General features: G+C 41.1%; 4 protein-coding genes across 4 annotated transcripts; 2 read left to right on the top strand and 2 right to left on the bottom strand.

Annotated features, from left to right (window-relative positions):
- The first annotated feature begins 14,207 nt into the window (after window positions 1-14,207).
- On the top strand, window positions 14,208-15,407 carry LOC130735992 (uncharacterized). Its single transcript, XM_057587855.1, has one exon. It carries the CDS (start codon window positions 14,208-14,210, stop codon window positions 15,405-15,407), a length of 1,200 nt encoding a protein of 399 aa, XP_057443838.1.
- A 1,592-nt stretch (window positions 15,408-16,999) lies between these two features.
- Window positions 17,000-18,040, top strand: LOC130735991 (uncharacterized). Its single transcript, XM_057587854.1, has one exon. It carries the CDS (start codon window positions 17,000-17,002, stop codon window positions 18,038-18,040), a length of 1,041 nt encoding a protein of 346 aa, XP_057443837.1.
- Window positions 18,041-22,806: 4,766 nt separating this feature from the next.
- Window positions 22,807-23,812, bottom strand: LOC130735228 (uncharacterized). Its single transcript, XM_057587305.1, has 2 exons — window positions 23,496-23,812; window positions 22,807-23,407 (listed from the first exon to the last, which is right to left on the bottom strand). The coding sequence occupies exons 1-2, from the start codon at window positions 23,673-23,675 to the stop codon at window positions 23,105-23,107; spliced, it is 483 nt and encodes a 160-aa protein (XP_057443288.1). The 5' UTR covers window positions 23,676-23,812; the 3' UTR covers window positions 22,807-23,104.
- Window positions 23,813-24,927: 1,115 nt separating this feature from the next.
- LOC130737478 (rust resistance kinase Lr10-like) lies at window positions 24,928-27,234 on the bottom strand. Its single transcript, XM_057589249.1, has 2 exons — window positions 26,462-27,234; window positions 24,928-26,279 (listed from the first exon to the last, which is right to left on the bottom strand). The coding sequence occupies exons 1-2, from the start codon at window positions 26,610-26,612 to the stop codon at window positions 25,150-25,152; spliced, it is 1,281 nt and encodes a 426-aa protein (XP_057445232.1). The 5' UTR covers window positions 26,613-27,234; the 3' UTR covers window positions 24,928-25,149.
- Between the last annotated feature and the right edge of the window lie 412 nt (window positions 27,235-27,646).

Below are 27,646 nucleotides of genomic sequence, written 5' to 3'. Positions count from 1 at the left end.
AGTTTTATATGATTATGCATTAGTCGCCAAAAATACAAGGAGACCTCTTTATAGTTTTGGAATTCTTTTGCCAAAACATATCTATTAATTCACGGAGAATGACGCCGGAAAAATCAGATTCGCGAAACTTTCATTGTCCCGCGAATTTCCATCTTCTATATATAGCCAAGAAAGGAAGAAAAACACAAATTTTCCTCCATTTTCTCTCCTCAAAACCGTGGCCAAGAACAAGGAAGAAGGAAGAAGAGTTTTTGTTCAATCCTTGCTTGATCGTCGATCAATCAGTTGCTGCTTCAAGGCTTCGAGGGATAGTCGCTAATCCTTACCTCTGATCGCTTTTTCCATAGCTTTTCTGTAGGCTTTTCTGAGCTGATAGTTTATGGGTTTTTGCAAAACTATCCTGAATCTTTCATTTCTGATTCTAAACCTCTTCTTTATGTGCCCAAGATCACTTCTGCCGGGTTAGATTTTCCGTTATGTCGCCGGAATTCCGCCGGAATCAATTTTAGTCTAAAATACCCATTTTTGGAGTTTTTGAAGTAAAGCTTCAACCTTTAGGCTGAAAACTATCGCCTTAGCTTAGTGCTAGTAGGATTAGTTGTTATAAACGTCGTTAGTATCGTCCCTGCAAAATTTGGTTTTTGGGATTTCAGTTTTGAAATTTCTAAGTTAAAAATCATAACCAAAATACCCCTGCGACAGTTTTTGATCCGATAATTTTTCCGAGTTCAGAATACCCTTAGTTACGGCTAATGATAGCATAGGAACAAAGTTTGATCGAAGAAAAATCGAGTCTCCTAATTGTGTAAAGTGGCCGAACCTATTAAGGGGGGAGGAGGAAAATTTCCTTTTCCGAAAACTTGTCTTTCGCGCTAGATTATCGTACCTTAGAGTATAGATTACTTCGTGTAACCTTAGTAAGTATTGATAGCTTAGTTTCCGATAGATTTTGATTGATTTCTGTGGTTTTGTTCTAAAGGTGCTTTTGAAGAGTTTCCCGAGGAACAAGGCTTTGCTTGCGAGGAAGCGTTAGACGATCATTCTGGAGAACCTACAGGTGAGGGCTTCTCACTGAATCTCTAGTTAATGCTTAGGGTCGATGCTTTCGACATTGTTTACTGTTTATGCACTGGATTGTGTGTGATTGGAAAATGTTTTCTGAGGCTTCGGCTGACAATGTAGATGATGAATCTACTGAATGTTTTTGAGATTGACTTATATGCTAAGTGCTAATTGGGTAATTTAGGATGTGTGGTGCATGCCTTATATGCTAAGTGTTATGTGATTATTGCTTAAGATATTGACATATGACATGTTGATTGATTGTGATGAGTTAATTCTGCTTTTGCACTATAATCTGAGATTCTGAATCGTGAGAATAGCGGGCAGGTCATGCCGATTTTTATTTGAGAGTTTTGAGAAAGCTTGATAGGATGAATGAGATTCGGGCCTTGTTATGATGTTATGGATCGAGACATTCTCTGGAGTCATTTGGGGATTAGGAGATCCCGAGAACTTATAGGATATTATTTTGAAAAGAAAACTCATAAGACATTAAACAACCTCTAAATCTTTAAATAAAGATAATAAACTCGAAAGGAAGCTTTGGATGCAAATCTTAGTTTTTGGAAAACGAGAAGTGTCGTCGGATCCGAGTGTTGAGAAAATTGAGAAGCGTTGAGTATATGTTGTTGTTGTGCTGTTGGAGCAGCGTTTGTTGTTGTGCTGTTGGAGCAGCTATGTGGTTGGGCTATCCTGGGGATAAGTCCGGGAAACCGTTAGTTTCCGAGAGTGTGATACTCTGTGCTCGTTGAGCAGTTGTGAGCATCGGATGGAGATGAGTCGGATGATTTGGAGATCATCGTGGATTATGTGTTGTTGGGAAGAAGTGTCTTTTGTCGCAGAATCGACTTTACCTTAGGGTAAGTTTTTAGAGACATTAATTTAGCTAGAACACGTGGCGACGTGTCGAGTGAGGTCGGAGACGTTGTTTGGCTAATCACTGCATTGCATGCACTCATTAAGTGGTTTAAACACGGCGAGATACCGGACCACGGCGGATTCCAAAATTGGTTATAAGACCAGGATTTCCGCGTAAGAGCGCTGCTAGGTGACTCTTAGTAGCAGACCGAAATGGCAGGCCTTCGGGTTTTATGCTGATCTGACTACATGTTGTTGTTGGAGTAAGAGGCACACGGGCCGAAATGGTCCCACCGTGGCTGGTGCTAGGGCTGATCCGATGATGTCCATCCGTTCCGGAATGCATATTGGTTGACTGGGTTAACCTGCATTGCATATCATGCAACATGCTTACTAATTTAGTTGTCGAATGTGATTGTTATTTGTTAATCCTATTTGGAACATGTTAAGTGTTTTTATTGTCGTTCATGTTATTGTGAAATATGCAACCCTAGGAATGATATCTCTAGTTATAAGCCTAAGTGGCTATCTATTATTTGTACCTATTGGGTTTATTATCTACATAGTTCTTTAGAGTTGACCCTCGCGTCTTCTGTGTGTGTTTTGGCGGACAACGCCTTTTGTCAGATGTCCATTGCGGATTGGTTCACAATGGTCCACCCTTCGGGGGGGATTAGGTACGAGATGATCGATCAGGACGACCCCGGTTCGTGGGTGGTTGACCCCGCGAGCCATCGAGCGACGTATTCGGGGCGTATCATGGAGGACCACGTAGATAGTGAAGGACTCCTGAGGTCAGGAGTGTTGAGGAGATGCTCTGTCAGCTTCAACTTGCCACCGAGCGTTCATTGTGGACCAGGACTTGGAGGACCACCACCACCACCGTTGTCTTCAGACGAGGAGGATCCCTCAGAGGAAGAGCCAGTGGGAGTGCCTTCGGCAGGGTCTAGTGCACCCAGCGTAGCGGTCATTGATGATCAGGGTTCGGGCCCTAAGCCCGTGAGTCCAGCATCGGAGCGCACTGCGGTTGCGAGGGGAGGACGGATAGGGTTAGTAGACTTAGTTGTTCTGGATTCTGATTCAGACGACGATCATGCTAGCACATAGTTCTGAGTGTTGGTATGAGCTCCTCGAGTTAGGATTAGTGTAGGAGTAGAGTTTAGCTCTGACAGTCTTGCTTCATTTGCTTCTTTAGGGGACAGGGTAGTTCCGCCTATAGCTTTTTGTGTGGTTTCCTTATGGGAATCACAGAGAGTTGGTTGGACTTAGGAGGTCTTATTTTCAGACCATTGGGTCAGCTTATTCTCAGTTTTGAGGGATAGTGTTGCGGACACTTACCTTTATATTTGGCTTGTACATATTGCCTACGGGCGCTACTCTTCTATTACCGTCACCGGAGGTTTACTCGTGACGAGGTTGTTACTTACAGCGGGGGCTGTTTATATATTGCATATTAGTTATATTGCTTTTCGCATTTGGGTTTTATTAAATTCAGTCTTGTCTTAGTTATTATCAAAAAAAAAATATTCACGTTTTTCCGCATTAAGTTTACTTTTGGTTACTAAAGTGACGCCACCGAAATCGGGGTGTTACAAGAACTCTTCAGGAGATGGCTCGCACCATGATGCAAGAATCAAATATGGCCAAGCACTTCTGGGCAGAAGCAATCAACACTGCATGCTATATCCAGAACAGAATCTCCATCAGACCAATTCTGGAGAAGACTCCTTATGAGCTATGCAAAGGAAGACAACCTGATATCTCTTACTTCCATCCATTTGGAAGTACTTGCTACATGCTCAACACTAAGGAACAATTGGGTAAATTCGATTCTAAAGCTTTAAAATGCTATTTTCTTGGTTATTCTGAAAGATCTAAAGGTTTTAGAATTTATAACATTGTTCATCAAACTGTTGAGGAATCTATCCAAATTAGATTTGATTATAAGCTTGGCTCAGAAAAGTCAAAGCTGTTTGAAAGATTTGCAGATCTCTTCATTGACCCATCAGAAGCTAATGAACCAAAGGTCAGTCCAGAGGATGTTGCTCCAGAGGCAGAAGCATCTGAAGATGCTCCACCAACTTCTGATCAACTTCAGAAGAAGAAGAGAATAGTTGCCTCTCATCCAGAAGAACTGATCATCGGCAACAAAGATGCTCCTATCAAAACTAGGTCCATGCTTAAACCTTCAGAAGAGACTCTTCTGAGTCTGAAGGGACTTGTATCTCTCATTGAGCCCAAATCAGTTGATGAAGCTCTTGAAGATAAAGGTTGGATTCTCGCAATGCAAGAAGAGTTAGATCAGTTCACCAAGAATGATGTCTGGTCCTTAATGCCAAAACCCAAAGGTTTCCATATCATAGGAACCAAGTGGGTATTCAGAAACAAGTTGAATGAAAAGGGAGAAGTCACGAGAAAAAAGGCAAGACTGGTGGCTCAAGGCTACAGTCAACAAGAGGGGATTGATTACACTGAGACCTTTGCTCCTGTGGCAAGGCTTGAAGCTATAAGGCTACTGATCTCTTTCTCAGTGAATCACAACATCATTCTTCATCAGATGGATGTCAAGAGTGCCTTCCTAAATGGTTACATTTCAGAGGAAGTGTACGTCAAGCAACCGCCTGGCTTTGAAGATGACAAGCATCCAGAGCATGTCTATAAGCTCAAAAAGTCACTCTATGGACTGAAACAAGCTCCCAGAGCTTGGTATGAGTTTGTAAGGGGTAAAGGTGACAATACTCTTTTCTAAAGAATGAGTTTGTAAGGGGTAAAGGTCACAATACTCTTTTCTGCAGAACCTATAAGGATGATATTCTGATAGTTCAAATTTATGTTGATGACATTATATTTGGCTCTGCTAATCCCTCTCTTTGCAAGGAATTCTCTAAGATGATGCAGGCTGAATTCGAAATGAGCATGATGGGAGAACTCAAGTACTTCCTGGGAATTCAAATTGATCAACGACCAGGAGTCACTTATATCCATCAGAAGAAGTATACCTTGGAACTTCTGAAGAAATTCAACATGAGTAACTGCAACATCTCTAAGACTCTAATGCATCCAACTTGTATTCTTGAGAAAGAGGGAGTTTCCTCTAAGGTTTGTCAGAAGCTCTATCGTGGAATGATAGACTCTCTTCTTTATTTAACAGCTTCCAGACCTGATATATTGTTTAGTGTGCATCTCTGTGCTAGATTTCAATCAGATCTTAGAGAGACTCACTTAACAGCTGTTAAGAGGATCCTCAAATATCTTAAAGGAACCACTAACCTTGGCTTGATGTATAGAAAAACATCAGAGTATACACTTTCAGGTTTTTGTGATGCTGACTTTGCTGGAGACATAGTGGAAAGGAAAAGCACCTCAGGGAGTTGCCATTTCCTTGAAGCAAATCTTGTCACTTGGTCAAGCAAGAGACAGAACACAATTGCTCTATCAACTGCAGAGGCAGAATATGTCTCAGCTGCCACTTGCTGTACACAAACCATATGGATGAAGAATCATCTGGAGGACTATGGTTTGTCTCTGAAAAAGGTTCCTATCTACTGTGACAACACAAGTGCTATCTCACTCAGAAAAAATCCCATTCTACATTCAAGAGCAAAGCACATAGAGGTAAAGTATCATTATATTCGAGATCATGTTCAGAAGGGCACTCTATCATTAGAGTATGTTGATACTGACCATCAGTGGACAGATATCTTCACTAAGCCCTTAGCAGAAGATAGGTTTTTATTTATTCTTGAAAATCTGAACATGGACTTTTGTCCAGAGTAAGGTTCTCTTCAGAACTTCTGACCATGGTGCCTCTGAAGTCATCAGATGTTACCCTTTCAGAAGGTACTCGATCAGAAGCACTTAACCCACCAGTTAAACTTCTGTGGTAGGCAACAATACACGTGTCACTTCATTTTTGACATAGTTCCTTGAGTCGCGTGGTATATCTGCTATAATGATGATGCCTACTCTCCTCCACTATGCTATTTTCAGACTAATTATTTTACAAACCGTTGATTTTGCTTTTTACTTGATGCCTTTTAAAATCTCAACGGTTACTATTAAACCCACTATACACACGATCTCACACACGATCTATCCACACACTTACACAAACGGTTTTCAAAAACGCTTGTGTGCATTAAACTTCATTTACTCCTCTCCTTCCAATATTTCCCTTCTCTCTGAACCCTAAACCTCGCATTCCTGAGAATCATGGGAAAATCAAGGAAATCAAAAGCAAATGTTACTGCCTCTTCCAAACTAACTGCTGAAGAGCAAGAGAAACAGAGATTTGAAGAAGCTCAGCAAATTCTGAACACGGAAAATGTGGTCACCTGCATCAAGAAGGCTGAAGAATTGGTTGTGTACAACGAAGCAAGAGTGGACTTCGACAATCTGGCTGAGCATGGGTTTGACATCAGGGATCAAGTAGACTTGCAAGGTTGGTCTGGTTATTTCAATAGGCTCTGCGGTCCCATCTATTACAAGTTAGCTGTTGAATTCTGGAAAAATGCCGTCTGCAATGACTACTTTGTTGTTTCTCATGTACTAGATAGGAAGATTGTTATTTCTGAGGAATCCATTGCAAAATTGTTGGGAATGGAGTTCCAACAGGGCAAGAGAATCAAAAATGTGGATGCTAATGTTCCTGGCATGAGGAAATTAGTAAATAAAGCCATCTATGACAACTGGTCTTTGGAGAAGACAAAGTATGGGATAAAGGATCTGAAGCCAACAATGAAAATATGGCAGAAGATTTTCATCTACTGCATTCACCCCAGAACGGAAGGGACTGATTACCTTAATGCAACTCAAAAGGTAATCATGTACTATATTTCTAAGGGTGAGCCCGTATGTCTTCCATTTCTGCTCTTCAACTATCTGAAGGAATGTGTTGAAAAGTCAAGAACTACTGGAATTGAGACCAAGAGATCTATCTCCTACATTCCGTATGGCAGGCTGCTTTCAGATATCTTCACCCAGAATAAACTGGTCAAGACTTTGTCCGACCTTGGACTTCATGAGGATCTGGCTATGTCCATTGGAGATGCTCTCAATGGGACTAAGTTGAAGAGAATGCAGATCATTGACAAAGTTCAAGTTGAACCTGTTGAAGAATCATCTGATGAGGTTCGTCAGAAGAACCACCCTATTGATGACTACCCTCTCTGGTCTAAGAATGATAATCCAGCCAGCATTCTGGAATATGTGAGAATGCTCAGAAGCAAAGGAGATCCAATCACTCTTGAGGAATTCATCAAGAATCTTCCTGATAGCCCTCCTGAGGTACCAATAAGGAGGTCCAAGAGAACAATCAGCAGCAAGCCTTCATATCCCAAAGGCAAAGGGATTCTGATAGAGGAGACCAAGAAGATAAAAGCAGCATCAAAGTCTGTAGTCATCAAGGAACCCATTCCAGAACCTTCTCCTGAAAGAACTCCAGTGGAGTCACCTCAGGAATCTCAATCTGATAGCTCTGAGAGCTCTATGGATTCTTCCATTGGAACCTAAGAAGAAGAACATTCACCTAGAAAGGATGTCAAGAGGAAAGCTGTCATAGAAGAATCTTCTGATGAGGAAACTGAAGATGATGATGTTCCTCTGGCCAAGAGGCAAAGAATTCAAGCAACCCAAATTGAGGAAGAAGTTGAGCAGGATAATTGTGAGATTATTGAGAATGTGCTCCAAGTCATAAGGGAATCAGCAGAAGCTGAAGAATCCACTGATTTTGATGTAGAGCCCATAGGCAAGAGGATGAAACTGCCTCTGAAGGGTCCACTTCAGAGGAAGGAGTCAGAATCAAAGCAAGCATCTGAACATGTTGCTGAGGTACAAAGATAAAGGAGATCAAAGATAGCTTCAGATCCTGCAAGGACTGCTAGACTCACCAGATCTACCATACTCAGAGATTCAAGTAAGGAACTTACTAAAAGCATTAATTTAGATTCTGCTTTAGTAGTTATTCCTGAACAACCTGTACCCATATCTACATCCCTGCCAACCTCAACCCAAACAGTTTTACCCCAAACAGAACATCAAACACAGGCTCCCCACTCAAACATCCAAACTGCTACCACTTCCATTCCATCCATCCCAATTCAAACCTCTTCCACATTCACCACCACTGAGTCTGCACCTCTCTTCAATTCATTCATCAAGGGCATCGCTCAGAGTGAGGCCACCTTGAGGGACTTGGTTCAACAATTCACACCCAAACCTCCATCCACCTCAAGAACTCTTCTGATAACTGAATCTGGGGAGATTCCTGCTGAGAAAGACGATGAAGATGAGGATGTTCAGATTCTAGAACCTCCATTCAATGTGCAACCTATCCAGCAGGTAGCCTCCTACTTTGAAGATGTGCTCCCAGATGCTGTTGCTGAGTCCTCCTATGTGTCCTTGTCTCACTACTCCACAGTGAACTCAAGAGATCTGAGTTTCACTTCACCTGAGAAGACTGCTACATCCAGACAAAGACAAGAGACTATTCCTGAAATTGAACGCATGGATGAATCAGATCATTCTGGACAAGGAAAGGCTCATGTGGATGAATCAATGCCTTTAGGGCAAAGGAGAACTGAAAGCTCTAATGCATCCAGTTCTAATGCAACCAACACTCCTCAGCCAATCATGGATCTGACACTCTCCTTCCGGCCACAGAATCTTATTCAACTCATTCAGGAGTTCTCTGATGAAGCAACCAGAAGACTGCAATGGCTGTATCAGGTAACTGATAATCAATTTGATGCATCTCTGGTTGATGGTATGTGGTCTGCTTTTGGAAGATGGTCAGAAAGTAGAGCTTCTGAGATTGAGAAGCAGCTTAGCAGGGAGAAGCGTCTGAGAGTTCATGATGCCTCCGAGAGAGCTTATGAGCAGAGGCAGAGGATGTTACACAAGGTTTGTGAACCCATGAGAAGGGCAATGGCTGCAAGAACTCATGTTGTCTCTGAACGTACCTCAGAAGATGCTGATATGATTTCAGCAGAGGTTGCAGAGGACAGTGCTGAAGAGATCATTATTGATGAGACTGCAGAGGTTGATTAAGTTCAGATGGAAATGCCTACTCAAGCTGCGGCAGAAGTTCAGGCACCTGCAGATGTTCCTATTCAAGCTCCAGAACCAGCTCCACATCCGGAAGTTGCTCTTCTGGCTGCCAGAATTGATAGGATACAAGATGATCAGCAGAGGTTGTTTCAGATGGTTGAGCATCAATGACTTATTCAGAGTGAACAAAGTCGGCAGATTCAGGAATCCTCCAGCAGATTGGAAACCATGATGAAGTATCTGATCGAGAATCTTCCATCTTAATCAAAGCCCTGAACCCCTATCATCTATCTTTCATGCATAATTTATTTGCTTTATTTATCTGTGAACTTATTTCATGTTGACCATGTTTAATTTTGTTACACTTATTCAATGCACCGTCCACTTCTTTTAGTAACTCACATGCATTTATGATTCGATGAGTTTTATGCATGTTTTTCTGTTACTTCCCTTCCTTATAATCTGTTGCTATCCTTCTTCTCCATCTCAACTCAATTCAATTCATCTCAATTCTCTTCTCTTCTCAAATAAAAAATGACTTCTGTTGAATTGATATCTGAACTCAAGGCTCTGATATTTGACCAAGTCTTTCCCTGGAGTGTTAATCTCTCTATTTCTCAAATCTCTCAAGCTCTTGTGAAGATTGAGAATCTTTTGGACTGTTGGCTGACATCCCATCAGACTCACTGTCTTCAGAATCTTCAGGAAGTTCTGAATGACCTCCTTCGCCTGGCCTCTCGCCGGAAGGACCTTGAAGCTCAGTTCGAGGGCATTTGTATGCTTCATGAACTTGAAGAAGATCAAGAAGAAGCAGGTCAGGATGCTGCCTCCACTCCTGCTATCCATGAAAGTGAAGTTCTGAAGGAAGAACTGGCTACCCAGTTAGCCTCCATTGATCAGGGCATTCGTCCTTTGCACCTTCAGCTTCTTTCTATGAAGGAGTCTCGTGCCTTCTTATGTATCTAGGCCTTGTTCTCCTAGTCTTTTCTATCCTCTGTACTCCTTTTTCGTTAATTAATAATACCAGCATCTTATCTGCTTTAATTCCTTGTTGTTATTGTTTGTGTTTTTCACTTTTTTTGCTTATGACAAAAAGGGGGAGTACATAAAATGGTTTTTGATAAACTTTTAACTTTCCTTATATTATATAAAACCAGTAGAAGAGAATAAGTATCCAATACTTATAGCACATAGATATTGCCAAGCGTCCTAAAATAAGGAATACATTTTGTTCAAAATTCTGAACCAATATGCCTCTGACGCCTTATTCCAATACACCTGGACAATACCCTATGTCTTTATGTGATCTACGCGAGTTCTGAACCATCAATTTCTGATGAGTATACATCTTTCTACGCGTATCTTCTGATCACATCACTAAGACTCCGAATCTAGACTCTTCAACATCTCATCAAGTCATAGATTCAGGGGGAGTCAGGGGGAGACTCCAGCTCAGAATCAAGTGCAATACTAGATTCAGAAGGAGCAACATAAACCATTACACAAGGATAAGTTTAAACTCTGATCTCTTCTCTCTTGTGTATTCAGTTTATTGTTTAAGAATTGTTCATCAAAATACTTGTTTTGTCATCATCAAAAAGGGGGAGATTGTAAGATCAAGGTTTGATCAGTAGTTGCATCTCTATATTTTGATGATTACAATTAAGGTCTGTGATGATGAACAATTGTGGTACCCTAACGTTTGTCTCTTGTAGTTGTGACAAACAGGTTCTGATTCTGACCCAAGCTCATTCATTCAGAAGATAAAGACCCAAGGGTAGCCAAAAGAGAGTTGAAAAGCTTACCATGTTCGCTCAGAACAGTGGCTAATCCTTCAGAAGTTCTGAAGATAAAAGCTCTCAAGAGGTACTGAAGAACCGGGGTCAGAAGTTCTGAAGACTAGATGTTCCAGCGGAACGGTCCAGAAGTAGAAGACTCAAGTTCTGAAGACCGGCAAGAAGTTGGTTCTGAAGACCCAAGCTATTCTAGCTCTGACATTCAGAGGTTCTGAGGAACATGTCCAGAAGCAGAAGTTGCAAGGTCAGAAGGATCCAAGCCTCCGTCTGACTCTGATCAGAAGCTTCGCCAACGTTCATCTGAAGCACTCCAGATCATAAGTCAGCTGGTGAAAGGACAGGTCGCTGTCATAGTACACATCGTACCATCATAGCCTGTCCGCCACCTACCTTGTTCAGCTTAGCAGTCTGATATCACAAGATTGCCACTCCAACGGACAAAACCCTAGCAACGGCTACATCATATGCCTTGGAGTATATAAGGGCTGAAGATAGAAGAAAGAAGCTAAGAAACTTTGCTGAAACCATTCAACTTATTCTAACCGATATCTTAGAATACTTCTTCACTGTTCTTAAACATATGAGTTTACCATTAGCTTTTTAGAAGCAATTCTTGTAAACCCAAAAGTCTTTACAAATACTTTGTAAGTTCCTTGAGAGACCAAGTTTGGTCGGATCTTGAGAGGACTGAATCAAGGTTGATTCAGTGTTTAGCTAGTCTTGAGAGGATCGGTAGATCAGCTTCTTAAGAGTATACTAGTGAGAAAATCAGTGTATTGTTAGTCACTTAGCAGGTAGCAAAGTGCAGTTGTAACACTCATTGATTTTAGTGAATTGCCTTCATCAGAAGAAGGAAGAAATCACCTTCATAGGTGGACTGGATTAGCTTGAGCTTTTATCTCAAGTGAACCAGGATAAAATACTTGCGTACTTTACTTCATACCATTCAACACCTTGTTCTTATCTTTGAGTTTGGAAAAAGTTCAAAAGTATATCTTTTATTTAAAAACTCTATTCAAACCCCCCCCCCCCCCTTTTCTAGTGTTTTTCGCACCTTCAAGCGAATCCTCAGAATCTTAACCGTAGCTCTCGAAACGTCCCCTCAAATAATGATAAATCCTGTCCCTCTAGATTTAAGCCAATCAACCGTTGTAGCTTCCCATTTAATGCGTCGTTCGCTCTTCCCAAAAATCCAGCGCCTTTCCCCAAAGTAATCATTTCTTTTCGTCATCATGGGGCACGATTCTCCACTACTCCCCCACGATCTCAACCAACCATACACAGGAGATCCACACGTGTCTCCTTTCAATAGTCATCCCCTTCCTATAAAAACCCTGTTCCTTCACCATCTGCCACTTTCGAAATCTCCACTCTTTGCATCCTTATACACCCCAAAAAGTCTTTCAGCGAACCTCCGTCCCGGCAGTACCGCCTTTCATCCTCTTGGTCATTCCCCACCCGCGTTTCTCCCTGGTGAGTTCCCCGACCCCCTAACTACCTTATTTTTTCCTAAACTGCTTTCCTCCTTTCCACCATGTCTTCTAAACGTCGAACCAGAAACTCCTCCCGCGGCGTCACCGTGGCTACCCCTTTGCGGTACAACCTGGCGCCGGCCGACCTTCCTCTTCCAGGCGGGGTTCCCCTTTAGCCGTCGGAGGTCCCTGATTTTCTTCTTAAGTCCTTCGAGTCTTTGCCCCTCCCCATTAAATCTGGTCGACCGGTAGGAGCTGTTGACCAGCCTTCCGACTATGAGTAGCGGGACTCAATTTCTGACCCTTCCTAAAAAATTGGAGGCTTTTGCCATGAAAAACCTCTTGACAACATCCTCGATTACGGTGGTTGTACAGTGGTCGAGTGCCCCTGGTTTCGTCGCCCGGCTAGGGACGTGTGCAATTTTCAGTTCTTCTACTTGTATGAGTATATGTTCACCGACTTAGAGATAAGACTTCCATTTATGTGTAAAAAAAATTGTACTAACATTATAATTTACCATTTTCTCAAGATTTGATTTCAAATAGCATGCAGAAAGTCGGTATAAGAAGTTAATTAATTATGTCGGTATAAGAAGTTAATTAATTAGTTTAAAAAATATATATTTTAAAACAGCTCAGTATAGCACGTTGTCTTTTTCAAATTTGAATAATGAAGAAGTTTGACTTTAGTATATAGTAAAGTCAATGTTTTGGAATATGGTTTGATAATTTCAAACAAATAACTTAAAGTTTAATTCTCTTACACTAAGAATTAGACCCATCAATAAAATAAATTAAATAAAAAACGGCTTCTTCACAACTATCAGATTTGATAGTTGATAGTGTAATTTGTTTAACTGTCAGTACATATACTCTCAATATATGTGCGCATAAGAAAATGTGAAGAATATGATTTTTTACTTGTCATTGGGGAAGTCTTGGATGTGGACCTGTTTGAACTTCCAGATAAACGAGTCATTGTTAAGGTCTTGGTGGAGTTAGATGTACTGAAGCCTTTACTGCCAGGGGTAAATGGTGGTAGCCAGAAGGATGGGGTATTTTGGATTGATTTCAAGTATGAAAAACTGCCGCAATTCTGCTTTGTATGTGGAAGAATTGGACATGGTGATCAGTTTTGTCCTAAGAATGTTGCTGGTGAGCCACAGGATCTGATCCAGAGGAAGTATAGCCCTCGGCTGAGAGCCTCCATGTCTGGTCGACGGTTTATGAAGAAGAAGCCTACTGGTACAAGTTCTACTTTTGGCGCTGGAGGAGAACGAACGGTAAACCGTGATGTTTCGCCAGAAATTCTGGAGCGGTTTGCTCGTTTGACGGTGGCGGGGAGAGGAGGAGGGCGATATCTCAGTGGCGACACGACAGTTACTGACAATATCCTGGATACCGTGGTTTTCCCTTCAACTTCCATGGTGTGTGAACGTGGCAATCAAGATCGTGAGGAGGTGCAGCGGTTGAACACAAGTAAACTGCCTACAATTATAGATGAACGTGGGGGAACTGATATGGGAGTGGAGACAGGTGGCAAGTCAATGCATAAGTCAGAAGAAAATACATGTGTTGAACGGGATACGTGTGAGGGGATGACTACTTTGGAAGAAAACTTAGGCCTTTCTCAATTGGAAACTCATGAGGGTCCCACGTTGATTTCTTCTCCAAAAAATACTATTGATGGTGGACCCTTAACTATTAATTCTGTGCAGCTAAGTTTACAGCACAGTACTCCCAATCAAGATAGCTCTTCTAAAACAAAGCAATCTCTACGGAAATATAAGAAGCTGGGAAGAGATGTATCTGCTAAAGCTTCTAAGGAGAACAAGGGTGGAGCCAGGGAGAGTAACAAGCGACAGTTGGCGGACACAGAACTGAAACAGTCACAAATTGATGCAATGCCAGTGGACAAAAAACTATGTTTATTACCAACGGTGGAGGCTGGAGCCCAGCCCCGCCGACAGCCATGAAAACATTAGCATGGAACTGTCGCGGGCTTGGGAACCGGCGCACAGTTCGAGCTCTGAAAGAGCTTTGTACAGTTCAAGATCCCACATGTCTTTTCTTGATGGAAACAAAGAGAAAGGATCATGAAATGAATCGAATGCGTGGCTCAACGGGCTTGCAAAATATTATTTCTGTTAGTTGTGCAGGTAATGGGAACAGGAGGGCTGGTGGTTTGGCTTTGTTATGGAAAAATGAGGTGGATGTTGCTTTGTTATCTACTTCTTCTAATCACATAGATTGTCTTGTCTCTATGGAGGATGGATCCTTGTCTTACCGTGCTACTGGTATATACGGATTCCCTGAGCAGCATAGGAAGCACCTCACTTGTGAATTAATCAATACCTTAGCTGGACTTCATCCTCAACCAGCTTGGATGGTATTTGGTGACTTCAACTTAATCCTACGGGAGGAGGAGAAGTATGGAGGTGCTTTGCCAAACTTAAACTTCATAGCGTTGTTTCAAGAGGCCCTTCACAGGAGCAATTTGAGTGATATGGGATTTGAAGGAAATAAATATACATGGAGGAATAATCAAGATGGTGCTGATTTAATCATGGCAAGACTGGATAGATGCCTTGTGTCTCCTACTTGGCTTGATATTTTTCCGCATGCAAAGAATGTCCATCTCTCCCACTTTGCTTCGGACCATCTTCCTATTCTAATTGATACGAAACCCCGGCAGCGTGGAAGGGGTGGGAATGGTCGTGTTATCAGGTTTGAGGAATGCTGGCTTAGGGATAAGGAATGCCCAGATGTGCTTGCTGGGCTATGGAATGAAGGGGGTGCTGACCCCTACACGAGAGCAACTTCTTGTTTGGTGGGATTAAAGCGTTGGGCAAAGCACCGATTTGGAAATGTTCCAGCGGAAATAAAAGCCACAAAGGAGGAGCTGAATGGTTTACAAGAAGGAATCCATGAGGAAGGTGTGCTGGCAACTATTAAAAATTTGGAGGATCATTTGGATGATTTATTAGAGAGTGAGGAGATTTGGTGGTCTCAAAGGTCAAGAGCAATGTGGCTACAACATGGGGATAAAAATTCCAAATTTTTCCACCAAAAAGCCACACAGCGGAAGGAACGGAATTGGGTAGATTCAATTCAGGATGATGCTAGTATTTGCTATGAAAAGGAAGAAGAGATAGCTCTAGTTATGACATAATTTTTTCAGAACTTATTTTCCACTAGCAATCCTCAGATGACAGAAGGGGTGTGTGAGGTGGTACGTGGTAGGGTATCAGAAGCTATGTATGGGGTGCTGGATGGTGATTACACACATACAGAGGTATATGAGGCTTTGCAACAAATGAAACCAACAGCGGCACCGGGACCAGATGGACTTCCAGCCTTATTTTACCAGAAATTTTGGCCAATCATTGGGGAGGAGATCACTAGTGTGGTGTTGGAAGTGCTTAATGGGGGAGCCAGCCCGGAGAGATTAAATCACACATTTCTATGTCTTATCCCGAAGGTAAAGAAGCCTAAACATACCAAGGATTTTCGGCCAATCTCCCTTTGTAATGTGATTTTCAAGTTGATTACGAAGACAATGGCTAACCGAATGAAATGTATGCTTCCATCGGTGGTAGGACCTTTCCAAAGTGCTTTTGTTCCAGGTAGATTGATAACTGACAATGCTTTGATCGCTTTTGAATCTTTTCATTATATGCGCAAGCGTACAACAGGAAAGGATGGGTATGTGGGGCTAAAGCTTGATATGGCAAAGGCGTATGACAGAATAGAGTGGGATTTTCTTAGATTGGTGCTTACTTCCATGGGTTTTCCTCAAAGGATGACTGAGTTGATCATGAGTTGTGTCTCTACAGCTAGTTTTTCTGTTCTATTGAATGGGAAACCGGTTGCTATTTTCAGATCATCTAGAGGCTTGCGTCAGGGTGATCCTTTATCTCCTTACCTTTTCATTTTATGTGCTGAAGTTCTTTCTGGATTACTCTTGAGGGCTCAGGAAAATCAAACAATTCATGGTATCCGTATAACAAATCAAGCCCCAGAAATCTCACATTTATTCTTTGCTGATGATAGTATTTTATTTTTCCGGGCAACGGAAGATGAAGTGGATGTTGTAAACCAGGTTCTGCATGACTACCAACAAATTTCAGGTCAACTGGTGAATTTAGATAAGTCTGAAATCTCTTATAGCCGAAATGTTCCAGAAGAGAGTAAACATGCCATTCAGGATAGATTGCAAGTTAAGGCAGTCGAGGTTCAGTCTAAGTATCTTGGTTTACCTGCTTATGTTGGAAGATCAAAGACCCAGGTTTTTAATTTTGTTCAAGAGAGAGTTTGGAAAAAGCTGAAAGGATGGAAGGAGACGACGCTTTCACTATCAGGTAGGGAGATTCTGATTAAGTCAGTTTCCCAAGCCATTCCTACATATATCATGAGTTGCTTTGCACTACCATTAGGTTTATGTCATCATATAGAAAGTATGATAAGCAGGTTTTGGTGGGGGAGCAAACAAGGAGAGAGGAAGATCCATTGGATTAATTGGAATTCTTTATGCCAATCCAAGCAGGATGGAGGAATGGGGTTCCGTAATTTCAAAGCTTTCAAGGATGGCGTTTACTGAAACATAAGGAATCTCTGGTGGCCCGAGTCTTGAAAGCCAGGTATTTCCCGCGGTCTACCTTCTTTGATGCTCCTGTGGGTTCATTGTCTAGCTATACTTGGCGCAGCATACAACAAGCGGCCTGGGTTGTAAGAAAAGGCTCGTTTTGGAGGATTGGTAGTGGAATGGGGGTGCGCATTTGGGAAGATAACTGGTTACCGAACCAACAAGGCTTTAAAATGTGGTCACCAAAGCCAGTGGGCTGCGACGTTTCTCATGTCTTTGAGTTGATTGATTTCTCATCTGGTTTATGGAAACGTGACATATTGCAGCGGCTGTTCTTACCCTTTGAGGCCTTGCAGATTGAGCAGATCCCCTTATCGTCTATGGAGAATGATGATCAGCTAGTGTGGGCAGACTCACCGACGGGCTTCTTCACTGTGAAGTCAGCGTACCACTGCATTCGTACTTGGAAGGAGCAGGAAAATACATCTCCATCAGTAGCGACTTCTGACCATGTATGGAAGAAATTATGGAAAATGCAAGTGTTGCCTCGGTTTGCTCATTTTCTGTGGAGGGCTTTAAAAGGAGTTATCCCAACCCGCCAGAAACTTTGGAATAAGGGGGTTAGGTGTCCAATGTTTTGCCCCAGGTGTGATAATGCGACAGAGACAGTAGAGCATGCTTTGAGGGACTGCCCTTGGTTCAGGAGAGTATGGTTTGCATCGCCCCTGGGTTTTTCGTGGCCAAATGTAGTGGACCAATCTTTCAGTGCTTGGTGCCATGAAGTGATAATTTCTGCTCCACAGGAAGTAGGGGAGATTTTTGCCACAGTCTGTTATCATATATGGAAAGCACGGAACCTGCTCTGTTTTGAAGGGAAGGATACTTCAGAGCGAATGGTGGTGTCTCATGCTATGGAAACTCTAACAGAATTTCAGGAAACTCAGAAACAGGTTCGGGTTGCTGCTGTGAATGCTAATCAAAGGTCTGGTAAGCTATGGCGTGCTCCGGAAAGTGGTGTTCTAAAAGTGAATGTTGACGCCTCTGGTTCTGGTTCACGTTGGGGGCTAGCTGTGGTGGTTCGTAACTCGTTTGGGAATGTGGTGGCAGCTGCTACCAAGGCCATGCATGTGGAGTTGGGACCAGAGTATGCGGAGGTGTGTGCAATTCAATTTGGGATGTCATTTGCTCTTGAACGTGGGTTTTCTGAAATAGCACTATAGTCTGATTGCAAAGGAATGGTGGATGCAATTTTGAGGAGAAAACAGCATGGTTCTTATCTTGGTTTAGTATTAAATAGTAGGCTTAATACATCAGAAGGCCCCTGTAATTGTAAAGGGAATCAAATCTAGGGCCTAGAAAATTTTTGCATCAAATTGGGTCCCTAGAAAAAAATTTTTAATTCAATTAAGGCCAAAGTGTGCCAGCTCTCAATTTTATCCCAGTCAGCATTTCCACGTGGCTTTTATTATTATTTTTTAATTTAAAAAAATAATTAAAAATTATTTTTAATTCCATCTCAGTTAAGTAATCAGAAAAAAAAATTAAAAAACTTAATAAATAACCTAATCTAATAATCTAACTAATAAACTAATCTAACCTAATCTAATCCCAAATCTAATAATCTAACCTAATCTAATCTAATAATCTAACCTAAAACAAAGCATCAAATTGAACCCAATCCCAAATTCCCAATTGAACCCTAACACGATTGAGAGAGAGAGCGAAGAACACGACTGAGAGAGAGAGAGCGAAGAACACCTTGATAACATCGAAGAACAACCACCACCATCACGATCGAAGAAGGCAAAGAAAACGAACTCCAACCGAGAGAGCGAAGAAGAAGGTGAAGATCAACAAACTCGAAGAAGCTGGTGCTGTATTTAGAAAGGTCGAACCAGGTATTACGAATATAGTTGTTGATTTGCGTATTAAAATGCTGTCTGGGATGTTCTTACTTCTTGTTGGGGATGAATGGTTGCTTACTTGTTCTTTGTTGGGGATGAATACTTGCTTAGTTGTTATTGGTTTGAATACTTGCTTAGTTGTTATGGGTTTGACTACTTGCTTACTTGCTATGAGTTTGAATACTTACAAGTTAGGTTTTCTTTTGCAGGAATGGCAGAAGGTTTGATCAAAACCAGAATCCACCATAAGGGTCATTTCAGAGGCATACCTTTGAGATATGTTGGGGGAGAGTCCATTGAAATTGATGGGGATGTTGATTTATTCTGTTACTTTTCCATCAAATCTACTGTGAAGGGACTTCTGGGATATCCTGATGATGAGTACAAATTGTGGTGGTCCTCAGAAGTGAATTTAGCAAAGGGCTTGAAGAAGATACTTGATGATAAGGATGCTATGGAAGTTGCTAGGTATGCAATGGATACTGGGGGGGGTGGTTGATATATACCTGGAACATACTGTGGAATTGCCTGAAGTTGTTAGGAATGAGATGCAAAAAGAAGATGCTGTGTTGGATGATGAAGATGCTGTGTTTGTGGAAGGGACTGAAGTGGAAGTGATTCCTATGACTCAGGAAGCTCCTACTGTTGCAGTGCCTGAAGTGGAAGTGCCTGAAGTGGAAGTGACTGAAGTGGGAGTGATTCCTATGACTCAGGAAGCTCCTCTTACTGTGCCTGAAGTGGAAGTGAATCCTGCCACTAAAGAAGCAAAGGGAAAATGTCTTGCTGACAGTGATTCTGATGACATTAGGATAATATACTCTAGTGACAGTGACATTGAATGGAGCGGTGCTAGCAACATAGACAGTGAGGATGAAATCTGTAAAAACCTGGCCAATGATGGGTTTGATGATGTGGATGAACCATTTGATGTACAACAGGATGGTGATGGAAGAGATGATGTGAACAGAAACAGTGGGCCCAACAATGGTGTTCAAGATGGTGATGAAAGTGATAATAATGTTGGCTTCATTCCCTCTGAGGTTGCAGCCCAACATAACATTGATATGGAGTATGAGAGTGATGACCTTCTGAGTGATTATTCTTGTGATGAGGAAGATAATGGTTCCAGGGTCAGATACCAGAGGTTCAGGCAAGAGGACTTTGACAAAGACTATAAGTTCAGACTGGGAATGGAGTTTGCTTCCACAGAAGAGTTTAAGAAAGCTATCCTTGCACACTCTGTGATGAATGGGAAGGCTGTGATATACAAGAAGAATGACAAGAATAGGGTGAGGTTTGCTTGCAAACAAGAAGAATGTAGGTTCATTGCATATTGTGCCAATATAAAAGGGACTTCAACATACAGGATTAAGACACTTAATCCTGATCACACATGTGGAAGAACATTCAATAATAGGGCAGCAACAGCTAAGTGGATTGCAAAGGTCATTGAGGACAGAATGAGGAACTCTAATGGGGTAATGCAAGTCAAGGAGATTATTCATGAGATGAGGACAAGGTACAGTGTTGGTGTCAGTTGGGGGACTGCTTGGAATGCAAGAAAAATTGCTAAGGAGGCTGTTGAGGGAGATGCCCTAAAGCAGTTCACCTTGATAACATCTTATGCAGCTGAGCTCATGAGGGTGAATCATGAAAACACAGCAGCTATCATTCTGAGATATATTCCCACCACACTTCAGCCTAGATTTGGTTGTTTTTATATGTGTTTGGAGGGATGCAAATCTGCTTTTAAGCTCGCTTGCAGACCATTTATTGGGATTGATGGATGTCACCTCAAAACCAAATATGGTGGCATCCTTCTCATTGCTGTGGGAAGGGACCCAAATGATCAATACTTCCCACTGGCATTTGCAGTGGTTGAAGCTGAGTGCAAAGAATCTTGGAGATGGTTTTTGAACCATTTGATGCGGGATATTGGGGATAATGGTGAGAAAAAATGGGTGTTCATCAGTGATAAGCAAAAGGTAACCTAAATTAACATATTATATTTACAGCCTATATTAAACCCGAGTCATTATGCCTTACTTAACTTACATTACAATCTGATTGTGTTGGCTAGGGGTTGCTACAAGTGTTTGCTGAGGACTTTCCTGGTATAGAGCACCGCTATTGTGTGAGACATTTGTACGCAAACTTCAAGCAGAAGTTTGGTGGAGGAACTGAGGTTAGAGACCTGCTGATGTGGGCATCCAAAGCAACATATAAGGAGCTGTGGGAGGAGAAAATGCAAGAAATCAAAAAAATCAATGAAGCTGCTTACTGGTGGCTGATGACAATCCCTACAATACATTGGTGCAGGCATGCTTTTTCTTATTTCCCTAAATGTGATGTAACCATGAATAATTTGGCTGAGGCTTTCAACTGTACCATTTTAGTTGCTAGGGACAAACCCCTTATCACAATGTTTGAATGGATTAGGAAGTATTTAATGACCAGATTTGCTACTTTGAGAGAAAAAAGTAAAAAATGGAAGGGTAATGTGATGCCTAAACCTAGGAAGAGGCTAGATAGAGAGATAAAGTATAGTGGTAATTGGGTAGCAACTTGGGTTGCTCAAGGTCTATTCCAAGTTGAGCATGCTGGTTTTGAAGACCAGTTTATAGTTGATATAGATAAGCAATCATGTACCTGCAACTATTGGGAATTAAATGGAATTCCCTGTAGACATGCTGTGGCTTGCTTCAATGATAAGGGTCTTAAGCCTGAGAATTATGTGCATCAATATTACCTTAGAGCAACTTATGAAATTTGCTATGGGCACATGATTTCCCCAATTAATGGTGAGAATAAATGGCCAAAGATGAGTCAAGATGACATCCTTCCTCCTGAGATTAAAAGAGGGCCAGGAAGGCCCAAAAAATTAAGGAGAAGGGAACCTGATGAACCAGATAAGAAGAATCCAACCAAATTAAAAAGGGGAGGCAGTTCTTACACATGTGGTAGGTGCCACCAAAAAGGACACAACCAGAGGAAGTGCCCTTTGCCTCCGTCATCTCCACCACTTGATGATGAGCACATTGAAGAAGAGAATGAACCACAAAGAGAGGATCTCTCACAGGTAATAAAATTAAGCCATGTTGCATCTGATTGTGCTTTTGTTGTGTAAAAATGTCTAAGTATGGTCTTTGTTTCTGTACAGGTCTTTGGCTCTATTACATCACAAGATGTGTCTGCTTCTGCTCCATCAACTCAAGAAGCTCCACCACCTCCACTGCTAGTGCAACCTGATTCAAGGGCAAAAAAACAAGCTCCACCACCTGCCACTGGAAAAGCCAAAAAACAACCAACACCATCTCAGCCTGCTGCAGCTGCCATAGCTACAAATCAAGCACCACAACCTCCACCATCTCCAGCTGCAGCTGCCAGAGCTAGACATCAAGCACCACCACCACCTCCAGCATCTCCAGCTGCAGCTGCCAGAGCTAGACATCAAGCACCACAACCACCTCCACCATCTCCAGCTGCAGCTGCTAGGGCAAGACATGAAGGAGAACCTGCTGCTAGATCTGCATCACAACCAAAGAAGCCTGCTGTCCAGCCCTCAAAGCCTGCTGCTCAGCCCACCAAAAAGCCTGCTACTAAGCCCTCCAAGCCTGCTGCTCAGCCTACCAAAAAGCCTGCTACTAAGCCCTCCAAGCCTGCTGCTCAGCCCTCAAAGCCTGCAACACAACCCAAGAAACCTGTTGTTGTTGCTCCTAATCAAAGGGGAAAAAAGAGAGGGCCAGACAATGAGATTGGTCATTGGATTCCAGGAGACCAAGGAAAGAAGAGAGTTATCAAAAGGAGAAGATGGATCTGAAGAAAAAGAGGAGCACATGATGCTGCAGGACAACAAAAGATGCTCATATCTGTCTTTTTTTGTAATAGTTATGTTAGATATAGTTATTTAGTGGAACATGGGACCACATCACCAACTATTGTAATGAAATGCTTGGATGACATTACTTTGGCTCCATTACTTTTGTATTAGCTTTATGGCTCACATTTGCTATGTTCAAGACTCACATGTTTTGAGGTTGTGTTTTCTATAACAATTTGGCTTTTGTTTATTAAGCATTTACTTTACAATTATGCATCATGTGCATATACTGCCAAAACAGGGCAGCAAGTATACTTTATTGTGTGCATGAGTTATGGAACATTGCAGGGGAAAACATAACAAAATTGAAGACCATACTTTATGTTCAAAACAACCAGAACACATTGCATTTAATCATGCTGGATGTTGCATTCATTACATAGGACCTTTTGCATTCAATTCAATCCTGGCAAAATACAAAAGCCATACAATGCAGACAAAAGAAGTTCAACTTGGACAACACATAAGAACCTAAGCCCTAAATCCACCACACCCCATTCCTAGAAAAACTTTGACACTGCTACAGCCAAAGTAGTGCCTAAAAAGAACAAGAGCACATTAATCTTCAATCCCTCTGTTTCCAGCTTCATCTTCATCATCTCAATTTTGTTGTCCTTCTCATTCATGTCTTCACATAACTTAATAATTGCCCTGTGCACTATTTCCTTAACATCTTCCCTCAAACTAGCAATCCTTTTTTCCATAATGTCATTTATGTCTTCATTCAGATTTGAAGAACCCTGCATACCATCTTCAGCAGCAACACCTTTATCCCATTCGAAAAAACCACAAGTCCCTTTCTCCTGGAACAATTGAAAAATCAAACATTACAAGCAGAACCACAGCCAATCAGATGAATAATTATACATGAATCAGTAGAGAAGAAATTACCTTCCAATCAGGGCACCTCCAAAATAGCTTTCCTGGATTATTCTTGGAATTGGATCGGTAGAGAATTACCTCTTTCCCACAGCCACAGGTCTTGCATGAAAGTGAGGGTGAAGGACAAGATGTGGATGAACGACCACTAAGCCTTGGGTTCTTCGATGCTTCGTGGTTCTGAGAATTCATCTCAGTCGACCCAACAAGCTTCGTTCGCTTCTCTTCTTGTCGTTCTTCACCCTTCGCTCAGCTCCTTCCTCCCTCCTGCAACTCTCTCGTTCGTGGAGCTGTCTCTCAATCGTGTTCTTCGTTCTCCTCAGTTAGAGTTCAATTGGGAATTTGGGATTGGGTTCAATTTGATGCTTTGTTTTAGGTTAGATTATTAGATTAGATTAGGTTAGATTATTAGATTTGGGATTAGATTAGGTTAGATTAGTTTATTAGTTAGATTATTAGATTAGGTTATTTATTAAGTTTTTTAATTTTTTTTTCTGATTACTTAACTGAGATGGAATTAAAAATAATTTTTAATTATTTTTTTAAATTAAAAAATAATAATAAAAGCCACGTGGAAATGCTGACTGGGATAAAATTGAGAGCTGGCACACTTTGGCCTTAATTGAATTAAAAAAAATTTTCTAGGAACCCAATTTGATGCAAAAATTTTCTAGGCCCTGGATTTGATTCCCTTTACAATTACAGGGGCCTTCTGATGTATTAAGCCTAAATAGTATAGATAGTTTGAAGTCAAGATTTATGTCGTTTTCTATTGTTCATGTAGGTAGAAATGCAAACTGTACGGCTCATGAGTTGTCCCAGTTCTCATTGCAAAATGATAATAGAATTTGGCTGGGCACTACTCCCTTCTGTATTCAGCAGTATGTGCTCAAGGATAAGGATATTATGTCCCTTCCTAATTAATGCAAAGTTATATGTTTGAATGTCAAAAAAAAAAAAGTACTCTGCACTATGCACATGCAGTGTAGAACAATTGTACACAATCATTCAATTAGAATGCATCAATTTGCTATGTCGTACACAGTCATTCAATTGTCTATATCAGCAGTTCTCTTTACGAATGAGTTTCCAGATCGAGAGAAAACGGTGATTGCGGAGAGGAGTGAAATGGTGAATGGTGATTGGAAAACGCACGTACCTGGTGAACTCAGAAATTGTGTACGTTAGAAGAGAAGGAGAAGGAAGAACAACAGAAAGAAGCAATGTATGTATGTATGAAGCAGTATGATGTTGTGAGAGAGAAAAGGAAGGAAGATAATCAAATCAAATCAATTCAATCCCTGTTCGGGGTGGTTGCAAGTTTCTGGTTTTTGGTTTTGAAAAGTAATTTTGGAAACAATACCTGTGCTAAATTGGATAATGCACAGACTGACCTACCAATGTGCTTAAATTCTACTATTAACTAGAAAGTGACGGAAGCAAGGATCAAACTCTAAACCATTCACTCATAGAGACCCTGATATCATATCAAGTAGCCAATTATCCCAAAAACTGTATGGGAAAACCCCACACTAATACTGAAATTTTCAAGTTACATTCGAAGTTTAAATACTATGAAATATGCAATAAATTGACAAACTAGCATATTGCTAAAAACTAATAAGCCAGTGACAATAATGAATAGCTAAATAATAAAAATCTGTAGTCAATCCAGTTCTTGAATCACTTCCAACTCTAAATTCAGACGTTTTTCAGCAACAGTAGTATTAGTGCTTGTACTAGTAGAGGCTTTTGGCTGGAAAGGATTGGTGGGAACTTTTAACTTACCTCCCTCTCCTTGGAGCATCTGTAATACAGACTTCATGGAGGGACGATGCAAAGGATTCCATTGGATGCACCAAAGTCCCACAATGGCCAGTTTCTTTGCAATTTCAAAATCACCCTCTTCATCAATAGGGACATGCATGTCCCTTCCTTCAAGCAATCCGTGTATCCAATCTGGATACAGAACTTGTACATTATTATTTTCTTGACTTGTGTTCACAATATTCTTTCTTCCTCCAACCATCTCTAGCAACAACATCCCATAGCTGTAGATATCAGACTTGTAAGACACATTGCCAAAGTTTCTAGAAAAAATTTCCGGTGCCATGTAGCCTAGGGTTCCCCTGGCTGCCGTCATTGACACAGTACTTCGATTTTTGGAACACAACTTTGCTAAACCAAAGTCTGAGATTTTTGGAGTGAAAGTTTCATCAAGTAGGACATTATGAGGATTGATGTCAAAATGAAGAATTCTTTGCTCACAGCCTCGGTGAAGATAATCAATTCCTGTGGCTATGCCTAGAGCAATTTCTTGTGACTTTTCCCATCCAAGGAAGGTGTTATTATCCTTGTTTGGTGCAGAGATGAAATTCTGCAGTGATCCATTTGGGAAAAAGTCATAAACTAGAGCTTTGTGAAACCCATCAGCACAGAAGCCAAGCAAGCGAACAACATTGACATGGTGGATTTTGCCCATGGTTCCCACTTCATTGATGAAATTTGTCCCATCATCTGCCTCTGTGTTGTTGAGGATCTTCACAGCAACCAGAATTTGGGTGGATAGTTTTCCTTTGTAGACAGCTCCATGAGCTCCTTCACCAAGCTTTTCCTTAAATTGGTGTGCGATTCTCTTGATATCAGCATAAGAGAATCTGGTTGGCTCCATAGCCCTGTAATCCTTTAAAAAATTATCGACCCTTGTCTGATCACCGCTTTTTGTCCTAAAATAGTGATATGTTCGAATGATGACACCTAGTAAAAACACCAGCACAGATGAACCAACAACTACACCTGCAAATTTCAGAAACATCAGCATGAATGAGAAACTTGTTCAAATGAGGACAAAATGGATCAAATTAAATGGACGTGAATGAAATGGATCAAGTGAAAGTTGGTAACAGTTCTAAATAACATGATAAAATTCTATTGGTCAAATAAATAGGACGAGACACAGAAGATTTTATCTGATTGACCTGCAGCGATAAAAATTTTGGACCAAGGTATCTTCTTTGATTTGATTTCACACTTTAAGCACGCGCTGCCAAAATTCTTCTTCAGCCATTTCAACCGGAGTAAATTTTGTCGAATATTTAACGCATATACTCGCAATACTTGATCAAACATTTTGGTGCACTGAAAAAGGTCCAAATCAAGTATACTTTCGCTAGATTCGGCGATATAAATTGGGCAAGACAATCGAACTGAAGGACAATCGAAGAAAGTAATATTGTAGCTTTCCTGCCAGTAGGCTATTTGTAAAGGATAAAATAATGAGAAGTTGTGACTTAGTAAGAGTCTAGGAAGACAGTTGTCGGGATCTTTTAGCACTATATCTCGTGTTCCACAGTCTATGCGGTCGACGAGGAGCCTTAATTACCGGAGCTGGAAGTGCTGGAAATTCAATAATCCTCTGATTCATGTTGTTATGTGCATAAGATAGATGGAAGGGACAGAGGTCATTTTGAGCATTTCCAACACTAACTGTACTAGTCATGAAGATCAGCAGCAGCATAATTATTTGCAATATTGTCATGGATCGATGATGCAAGCTAGCTAGCTAGTTTGAGAGAAAAATGGATGCATGCAGTTGAAAGAAATAACTAAGGTAAAGAAGATATGAAAATTCAAAGAAACCAATTAATGAATTTAATTTTGGGGAGAAAGACTTAAAGTCAATTTGATAGCTTAGTAGTATATCAGTTTGACAGGCTCCTTACCTTACCATTCAGTCGTTCAAAAGAAAAAATTAAGGAAAATAAGATATTGTGTGGTGTCAATGTGAAAATTCAAACAAAGCAATTAATGAATGAATGCGCGTAATTCAAACAAGCTGAGTCAATGAAATGTGATAGTAATATAGTAATGCACGTCTCTATATGGTGGGTCACTGCAGAAGAAATTAAGCATGAAAACTTAAATATTAGTTTGTCTCTTTACCATTCAGTCTTCAGTGTTACCTGCTCATTTGAGTGAGTACATGAATAATGAATAAATGAAACATATATTGTTCCTTTCCTTACCATTTATTGCATTGATTTGGCCGACTTTGACTTAGAGAAAGGCAATAATGGAGTTCTTAGAGCAACTCCAACACTGGTTTCTTAACCAGGTTGGAGGTGCTAAGAAACCAAGGGCTAGTTTCTTACCCATTGGAGCAG

Source organism: Lotus japonicus, chromosome 2 (assembly GCF_012489685.1).
Source record: "Lotus japonicus ecotype B-129 chromosome 2, LjGifu_v1.2".
Taxonomy (NCBI): domain Eukaryota; kingdom Viridiplantae; phylum Streptophyta; class Magnoliopsida; order Fabales; family Fabaceae; genus Lotus; species Lotus japonicus.
The sequence above is the reverse complement of the archived record's forward strand: the minus strand, read 5'-3'. Positions and strand labels throughout refer to the sequence as shown.